This window comes from Petaurus breviceps, unplaced genomic scaffold, assembly GCF_028583685.1.
Source record: "Petaurus breviceps papuanus isolate PSGF00001 unplaced genomic scaffold, PetGlider_PUasm1.0 65, whole genome shotgun sequence".
In the NCBI taxonomy this organism is placed as follows: domain Eukaryota; kingdom Metazoa; phylum Chordata; class Mammalia; order Diprotodontia; family Petauridae; genus Petaurus; species Petaurus breviceps.
Window position 1 is genome coordinate 2,349,984 of NW_027186436.1, and position 9,887 is coordinate 2,359,870.

Consider the following 9,887-nt stretch of genomic DNA (forward strand, 5'->3'; position numbering starts at 1 on the left):
TTGATTATATTTCAGCTAGAGGAAGGAAGAAGGACCTTTAAAAATATATACATACATTTACACACATAAAAATATATGTATATGCATATATATGTATAGACTGTATACACTTAGATATACACACACGCACATATATATTTCTCTTTTAACCAGTATGAGCTAGTCTGTCAAAATATAGCCTAAGATGCTTGAAATTCCTTGAAAGGAAAATTCTTATGCAGAGAAATTATTCATCTCCTACATAGCAACAATTCTCTTGTTCTACTTATATATAGTTCCTTTCTTTCCCAGAGTTTGAAGGATTAAATAACAAAGGCAGGATGGCATTAAAAACAGTAACATTAAATGCTATGTGGGCTCCCTTAGGGAAAACAACTTCATTTTAAAACAGCACATTTCTCTCACTGGATCTTCTCTTTAATAAGTCGCCCCAAAGAGATCTAGTCTCACATGGATTCACAAAGAGAGCATTTTAAAATTCTATTTTTTTTTGTTTTTGTTTTTTGGCCTGTAATTCCCTAAGCGCCCCAGCAATGTGTTCACTAGTGCATAGTCATGACCATTCCTCTCTCCACCCCCACAGGGATAGGTTCTGGATTGTGGACTCTCTGCAACTTAGAGTCTTTGAGATTTGCCTAGAGCATTGAGAAGCAAAGTGACTCACCAGGCAAAACCAAAAAAAATCAAAATTAATGCCATTTCCACCACCACAGCCTCTCCTATAACAATAACCATACGAATCCTGCCACCAACACTACTACCACCACTGCCTCCATCCAGTAAACTGGTCATAACATGTTGGTTCAGTCCAACACATGTTTATTTAATATCTACTAGAGCAATGTTGGTGATGCCATAGTGTATAGATTGCTGGGCCTGGGATCAGGAAGACTCCTGAGTCAAAATCTGAACTCAGACACATATTAGATGGATGATCTTGAGCAAAACACTTGACCCTGTTTTTCTCAATTTTCTCATTTGTAAAATGAACTAGAGAAGGAAATGGTAAACCACTCCAGTATTTTTGCCAAGAAAACCTCAAATAGGATTGTGAAGGACATGATTGAAAAACAACTGAACAAAATCCAGTTTGTTGTCCTCAGTCCTCAAGATACAAAGATGAAAAATTAAAAAGTAATATGGTATGGATGAAGAAGCACCAGACTGACAGTTAATACTTGGGCTCAGATCCTGACACTTGTTAACTACGTGACTATGGATAAGTCATTTTAGCACTGTAAACTTCAGTTTCTTCATTTGAAAAATGGGGATAATATAACACTCAATACTTACCTCACAGGGATGTAACCATAAGGTGTTATAAAAATATAGATAGTTATTATACTTCAATGAATGTATGCTTTCTCTTAAAAATAGTGGAAAGAGGGTTGGGCTTGTTTGGACTTGGGTTCAAATCCTGATTCTGATACTCACTAAATGGGTAACCATGGAAAAATCACTGAAAGAAATTGTATATACATAAAATACATACACTTTGTATATACACATATACAATATGTATATATGTGTATGTGTGTATATATATACACATATGTGTTTATGTATATCTGGACAGAGGGCACAGGGTGAGTTGAATATGAAGGGATGATATCTAAAAAATAAAATTAAGGGGTGAGAGAGGACTATATTGGAAGCAGGAGAAAGGGAGAGACAGAACAGGGTAAATTGTCTCATATAAAGGAGGCAAGAGAAAACTGTTACAATGGAGGGGAAGAGGGGAGAGGTGAAAGGGAATGAGTCAACCTTACTCTCATTGTATTTGACTTAAGGAGGGAATAACATACACACTCAATTGGGTTTCTTACCCTATAGGAAAGTAGGGGGGAAGGGGATAAGAGGTAGGGATGATAGAAGGGAGGGCAGATTGGAAGAGAGGGTAGTCAGAGGCAAACACTTTTGAAAATGGACAGTGTCAAAGGAGAAAATAGAATAAATGGGGAGGAATTAAGGAGGGGACAACAGGGGGGAAGATTGAAGTAAGGGTATATTGGGGGAGAGTGTAGTTAGAAGCACACACTTTTGAAAAGGGTCAAAGTAGGAAATAGAATAAGTGGGAGGCGGGATAGGATGGAGGGAGATATAGTTAGTCTTTCACAATATACCTACTATGGAAAAATTTTGCGTAACTACACATGTACAACCTATATGGAATTTCTTGTCTTCCCAGTGGGGGTGGGTGAGGAGGGAAGAAGGGAGAGAATCTGGAACTCAAAGTTTTAAAAACAAATGTTAAAAAATTGTTTTTACATGCAACCAGGAAATAGGATATACAGGCAATGGGGTATAGAAATCCATCTGGCCCTGCAAAAAAAGTAAGGGGGAAGGGAATCAGGGGGGAATGGGGGATAGAAGAGAGGGCAGACTAGGGGAAGGGGTAATCAGTATGATTGCCATTTTGGGGTGGGGGTAGGGGAGAGATGGGGAGAAAGTTTGGAACTCAAAATCTTATGGCAATAAATGTTGAAAACTAAAATAAATAAATAAATTCTGGAAAAAAAAAGAAAACCCCTGATGTTATCATAAAGACTCAAATATGACTGAGAAACAACTGAACAACAGACATGTAACACAGTTTTCCACATTAGCCATTAAAAAAATCCCCAAAAACAAAAACCTGAGGGGGGGAAAATATACTTCAATCTGCACTCGAAGTCCTTCAGTTAATTAACTGAAAGTGAATGTGATTCTCATATTTGAAACTCATGCTTCATCATGAGTTCTCTGGAATTGTGGTTGATTATGGTGTCTGTCAGTTACTAAATCTTTCAAAGTTGAGGAAAATAAAAGAAATTGTAGATCAGTGAGGCTACCTGTAAAATGGGGAGAGTGATAGTTATACTACCTACCTCAAAAGGTTGCTAGAAGTATCAAATATATGTAAATGTTTATAAAAATGCCTTGCAAAGATTATAGTACTATACATGTCAAAATTGTTCCACCACTGTAGCGTGCAATTGAGTTAATATTATTATGACATAGTTCCTACCCTCAAGAAACCTATACTTTAATGATTGGGGACATCTGACAGGTACATAAATTTCTACATTAAAAGTTAGAATAAAATGAGAGGGTCATAGGAGAAGCAGTCAAAACATGATGAAGAATTTGGGGAGAGATCTTTTTCACCTAGGGTGAGAGTTAAGTAAGTTAAGTCAGGAGAGACTACAGTGGGCAGGTGGCTTTTAAATTTGAAATTGAAGAAAGGCAGGGGAGCTTTGGCAGACAGAGCTGTGGGAGGACCAGTCTTGTCTAAAAGCAGCTGGCTTCCGTGATAAAATTCTGACTAAACCAGGCTAATGCTGGCCATTTGTCATTCTTCTCTGCAGCCCTATCCATCACAAGAAAAAAGGAAACACAAAGAGAGGTGGGGGGGGGAATGAGAAGGAAGAGAGAGAGAGGGACAGAGACAGAGAGAGAGAGATGGGGAGAGAGAGAGAAAGGGGGTAGAGAGAGGGGTGATAGAAAAAGAGACAAAAAGAGACAGACAGAAAGACAGAGAGAGTGCCTTACTAGAATGAAGGGGAAGCTAGTCTTTTTTTTTTTTTTTTTGCTTTTTTTGGAGGGCAACTGGGATTAAGAGACTTGCCCAAGGTCACATGGCTAGTTTTTGTGTTAAGTGTTTTGAGGCTGCATTTGAACTCAGGTCCTCCTGACTCCAGGGCCAGTGCTCTATTCACTGCGCCACCTAGCCGCCAATGAAGCTACAGTCTTGTAATCACTTTCATCATCCGGCTGCTCCGAGTACCACTAATCTAGTCTTTCTTTTGGCTTCTCAGAAGATCTGAGAGACTAGAAAGAACATAAAGATTCCAGAGGCAGGGCTCTGGTTGTGGAGGACGTTGGCTTATTGCTGCCATATTGCCCAGAATTTGGAGCTTTTTTAGATTTAGTTTTTAGATCTGGTGGCCAGACTCTCTAGGTTTGAATTCCGACTCTGATACTGTCTCCCTGTGTGTTCTTAGACAAGCCATTTCCCATCCCTGTGCCATCTGTAAAATGATGGATTCGGTTGGAGATTCTTAGGTCCCTCATGACTCTTGTGTCTGTGATCGCTGCCCACGTTGAGCCCGTAGTTCTGTTCTGCTCATCCATAGCCCAAAGCTTCAAGAACAGCTTTGTCTGACTTCCACAAATGTGCTCTAGGCATGTCTCCCCTTCATTCCCTCAGAGAGAAGTAGCTGAACACTGAAGAGTTTGAGCATATCCAATTTCTCTGAGGCCCCAGGCACATGCCTGTTTGTTGTGCTCGGTTATATACTATCTCTTTTATTATGGATAGAAAATGGAGAGAGAAAACAATGTGCATCATGATGGCATGGTGGTGTAGCAGAAATACTGAGAGCTGGGGTTGCTAGATTCTAGTCCTGGCTGTGCCACTCATTTTCTGTGCAACCTTAGAACAAGGTGGTTACCCCCTCTGAGTCTAATTGCTTTCACTTACTAAATGTGGACAAAGCTACCTGTCCTAGGTCCCTCCTTCTTTGCAGAGGTAGCAGAATGTGAAGGAGTGTGTTCGAGCCATCGCATATCTGCTCTGGAAAGCTGATGGTTAAAATTTCAGAGTGAGCATTTAAACCTCAGAAATAAGCAAATGTTACAAACCAGGGCTTGATATATTGTTTTGTTGATTGTCTAGCCTTAAGAAAGTGTTAGAGAAAATGATAATGATGCAGGTTAAATGTAAAGTTAAAGGTGTGTTGTGCTTACGCTTTTTCATTTAAAAGAGTTGGTTGTTAAACATTTTCCAGGGTACCTTTGACTATGAGTATAGAACATTGAATATAACATCAGATACCTTTGGACATGTTGGTAGGGTTTGCTGTGCTGTTTTTTTCTCTTTTTTTGTTATTTATTATAAGTTATGGCTTTCTGGAAGAGTAAGGGCTGAGGAATATATTGGGAAATGTAGGTAATATAAAGACAAAAGATAGCAGCAATACGTTAAAAAAAAAGAACCCTAAATATATCTTGTCAAATCCCCGCCCCTCCTGCCCCCCATATCTGCCCTATAAGCCTCTTGGAGAACATTTTCTTTGTCAGTGAGAAAAACTAATGGATCTTAGGTTGCATTAATAAAGACATAATATTCAAAATGAGGGAGATGATGGTCCCATTGTCTTCTGTTCTTTCTTGAGCTGGCCCTTTTTGAGCACCACATTTTAGAAAGCACATAAATAAGCCAGAGTTTATTCAGGAGAATGAGACCAGGCCATATGATAATTGATTGAAGGGATTGGAGATATTTAGAATGGAGAAGACATAGAGAAGGCATGATAGTTATCTGCAAATATTTGAAAGGTCATCATGAAAAAGGAGGATTAGATTTATTTTGCTTGGCCTCAGTGGACAGAACCAGGAATGATGGGTAGGTGTTGCAGAGAGGCAGATTTAAGCCTGATATAAGGACGACTTTCTCACAAACAGACGGCTGGCCTGCTTTTGGGAAGTAATGAGCTCCCACTTCAAACAGTCTAGAATGCTACTTGCAAGGAATTGTTGTAGAGGAAATTATTGGAGATGTAAAGGGTTGGATCCCTTCTAATTCTGACATTCTATTATTCTGTGACAGAGGAGTCTCTGAAAAATGAAAAGAACCATTTGTTGTTATTATTGTTCAGTCATTTCAGACTCTTTGTGACCCAATTTGCTTTTTTTTTTTGCAAAGATACTGGAGTAGTTTGCTATTTCCTTCTTTAGCTCATTTTACAGATAAGGAAACTGAGGTAAACAGGGTTAAGTGATCGTCCTTCTAGTAAGAGTCTGAGGTTGGATTTGAATTCAGGTCCTCCTGACTGCAGGCCAGGTGCTCCATCCACCATACCATCTAGGTGCCCTGAAAAGAATGATGCCAACCTTCTGTGAGATTGTTATAAAAATATGCCAGTAATTCTGTTTCAGGTACACTTTTCTGTACATCTTGTAGCATCCTATCTCACTTGTTCATCTTGTGCCCTAGTTCTCCCTGCCAAAATGGAGGAGCTTGCATTGATGACAATGGTCTCGCCTCCTACACCTCCTGCTTGTGCCCAGAGGGCTTCTCTGGCAACTTCTGTGAACTGGACATGAACAGCTGTGTTCCGAATCCATGTGAGAATGGAGGTATGTGCACTGACATCGGTGGGGACTTCCGTTGTCGCTGTCCACTGGGGTTCATGGATAAGACATGCAGCCGACGTGTGGGGGACCATTGTGCCAGTGGCCCCTGTGAGCATGGGGGTACCTGTGTGCCTCATGCCAGAGGAGGCTTTGAATGCCTTTGTCGACCAGAATTCTCTGGGCCCACTTGTAACCATGGCCACCCGAACCATAGCCACCCAGGAGCCAAGACCAAGAGGGGTCCTGGGCTATCTGACCAACTTCCCTCTGAGACACAGGGCAGGATTGCCACCCATCAACCCAACCACAGAATGCTGAAGATCACCATGAGGGAGATGACGAAGAACAGTAAACCTCTGCTTAATGAAAGCCAGGCCATCTGCTTCACCATCCTGGGGGTTCTGACATGCCTAGTTGTCCTGGGCACTGTCAGCATTGTGTTCTTCAACAAGTGTGAGGTGTGGCTCTCCAACGCCAAGTATAGCCGTCTTCTTCGTAAAAAAAAGAACTTGCTTCTCAGGTACAGCAATGGCGATGAGCACACCATTAACATCATCTTACCTGAGAAGATGAATTTGAAATCCTACAGTAAGTGCCTGAATGAGATATGAGCACACAGTGCTGCCCTGGCCAAGGCCTTCCTCCATGGAGTATTCTAGGACATGTGGTTTATTTTAAAACTTGTGATTGACCTTACTATCTTGTGTGCTGTGTGGTTAGCAGAACAGCTGTATATCTGTGTGTAAACTGCATTTATGCTGCCAGGGAAACTTTCAAATCCAGAGATGCTCAGAGAGCAATTTGAATCCAGCAGTGGGACTGTCAATGGGATTTGCAAAAGCTTTAAGTCTTTTTTTTTTCTGAATGAAAGGGAAATGATACAATGGCAAAGACCCTGCATTTCTTTGAAATCATTGCTTACCAGTTACTGCCTGTGTCATCTCAAACAAATTATTTCTTCTCTCTGAGCTTCAGCTCCCTCATCTTTAAAATAAATGAAATTGAATTAGATGATCTGTATGGCCCCTTCCATCTCACAACCCTATTTTTGCTTCTTTTACACCCTTTCCAGTTCACCATTCAGCTGATTGACTAGCAAAGTATATCTCTTAACTCAGAATGAAGAATAGCTTCATAAGCTTTAACAGTCAATTGATAAGAGTATGCTTGATAACTTTATTCTGGGCATCGTTTTTTTTTTACAATGCTCATTATTTCAATAATGAAAGTGTTTGTGGTCTAAATGTATAAAAAGAATACATATAAAAGTGCATTTGGGAGTCTAGTATACTGGAAGGATCAACCTTGAACGCAGAAGATCTTGGTTCTCTTTTCAGATCTGCAGGTAACTTTCATGAACCAGGTCATCTTTTGGGACCTTTATCTCTTCATCTGAAAATGTAAAGAATTTCAGTTTAAAAACACTCAAACTATAAAATTCTATAATTTTGTGATTTTTCTTTAAATGGAAGAAAGTGTCTCCTATGACAATGGATTTTGTCCACTTGAGACTTACATATAACTCTTGTCAATTTTATTAACCTTCCTATGTTTTTTTTAATTGGAATGAATAACACTACCCTCCATATAAGTATGGCCTTCTCTTTAAAAACAAATGTTTCTGTTTGTACCAGAACATGTAAATTTTGTCAGCAAGTGCTTCAGTAGACATGTTATTCAGAAAATAAAGTGTGAGGACTGATGTCTATTTGTATCTACATTCATATCATCCCATAGTTTATTAATTCCTTAGAAACACTATGTTGAGTGAAATGATGTCTTTGTGGGCAGTGAGTTCCATGGGCTCAAATATTAAGATGAACGATTGTCTGAACAATGTCATAGTATACTTTTGTAACCGTATAAAGGAGATATGATTATAACATATAAATGCTAGTATTACTAAATGATAATCATTGGAACAAACTGTGCTGAGATGTCAATAGACAGAGTAAAGGGGTCTTGAAAACTGGCCCCACAGATAACACATTGAGGACCTGAAGGAAATGCATGCACGAATTCTTCAGACATTACCAATTCCACTAAGGTTCTTCTAGAATTGGATGGCTGGGTTCAGTGCCATTGTTTTCAGGGTTATATTGACCTTTTTTCTATTTCTTGTTGTATAACAGATCATGTGGGAAAACTCATGTTGTATTTGTCTTGCCAAGAAAATTTTGAGTCCAAATGTGAAAGTTCAAAAGACGTTTCCACTGAACAAGATGTCCATTTATTTGTTTTAGAAAAATCGATTCTTTTTGTTTAGAAAGAAAGGGACATTTTTAAATGTCCCTTTTTAAACTAAAATGCAATGTTTAATCTGCATCTTTTTGGATCTTCCATTTGTGACTTGTAATCATATAAATTTCATCTCTAAGACAAGTTTGAATATGAAGATTTAGTTTCATTGGTATCTTTGTGCCCTGTTGTTACATTTTCTTCATGTACTTTTTTCCTAAGTGTTAATAATCCCAGTGGTTCAAGTCTCCTTTATCTAAAAATTTATGGAATATCTGAGGAAGTAGGTGTAGTAAAAGGGGTTATTCAGGTCTCAGGAGGTTTGAATTCTAAACCTAGCGCTGCACCAACAAGTTCCATGACCTTGGGTGAGGCATGCCAGCTCTACAGAGCTGAATTGATTGCCTTACCTGTCAAATACAGGGGTTGGATTATATTTTTTTAGCTGTAAAATCCTATGATTTTAGAAAAAATACACAGTATAATAAAGGGGTCAGTTCATCTTGGAATTCCACTTTACTCTTCCCATTTGTATCCGACTTGCTGAGATTTGGGACATCTAAGTTTTCATCCTGTCTCTGCACTGACCAGCTTTTTTTACCTTAAGTAAGTCAGTAAAACTTTTGGAAGCCTCAGAGTTCTTGACTGTCAAAACAGGCTTGAATTAGATGACTTTCTGTACCCTAAAACAGGGGTGGGGGACCTGTGGCCTTGAGACCACGTGTGACCCTCTAGTGCTGCCCTTTGACTGAATCTAAACTTCCAAGAACAAATCCCCCAAGGGATCTCTAAGGGGATCAAGTTTGGATTTAGTCAAAGGGCTGCACTTGAGGACATAGAGGGCCACATGTGGCCTTGAGGCCGCGGGTTCCCTGCCCCTGCCCTGAAATGCTATTTCTGTGAAGGACCATTATATTGCATGACTGGAAGAATCTGGTTCATCTTTGCTCTTCAGATTACAATTTTTTGACTCTTCCAACACTAAAGATGTCACCAAGACAGGTCTTTTTGGTGGCAAATAACTGTTTCTATCAGAGTAATCAATGAGGCCTCAACAGGAGATAATCAGAAAATAATGCACACTTCCCCTTAGAGGCCCATCACCATAAAAATCAACCTTGATAGGTAGAATTAATTGCACTGAAGCATTATCTTGAAAGCAAACTTAAGCTGACTTTCCAGATTAGAAACCCAGGCAAAATTTCAGAGTTTTACTAATATTGCCTTCAGTTAAGCAGGGCAAGTCATGTATTCTTTTTATTGTTATTGTTACTACATTTTTATTGTGTGGTTAAGATTCTATCTAAACATCTAAAGAATTGTGTTACTAAATAAATTTCTGAACATGGCAGGGAAAAAGTATCATCACTCAAAATGGTGCATTGGATCAGTTAATTTGAGTTATTTTTTCAAAAGAACATATTTTTCTTTAAAAATTAATAATAATAATAATTACTATTATTTATATAGTGTCTACTATGTTTTAGGTATTGGGTGCTGAATGCTTTAAAAAATTATGTCATTTGACCCTG

At 39.0% G+C, this 9,887-nt stretch overlaps 1 protein-coding gene across 1 annotated transcript in view; it reads left to right on the plus strand.

Annotated features, from left to right (window-relative positions):
* The window catches only part of DLK1 (delta like non-canonical Notch ligand 1), a 37,829-nt gene extending 30,138 nt beyond the window's left edge, over positions 1–7,691 (plus strand). The window contains exon 5 of the mRNA XM_069103904.1: positions 5,978–7,691. Coding sequence (XP_068960005.1) covers positions 5,978–6,728 — 751 coding nt within the window. The 3' untranslated portion in view covers positions 6,729–7,691. The remainder of the gene's footprint in view (positions 1–5,977) is intronic.
* Positions 7,692–9,887: the final 2,196 nt, after the last annotated feature.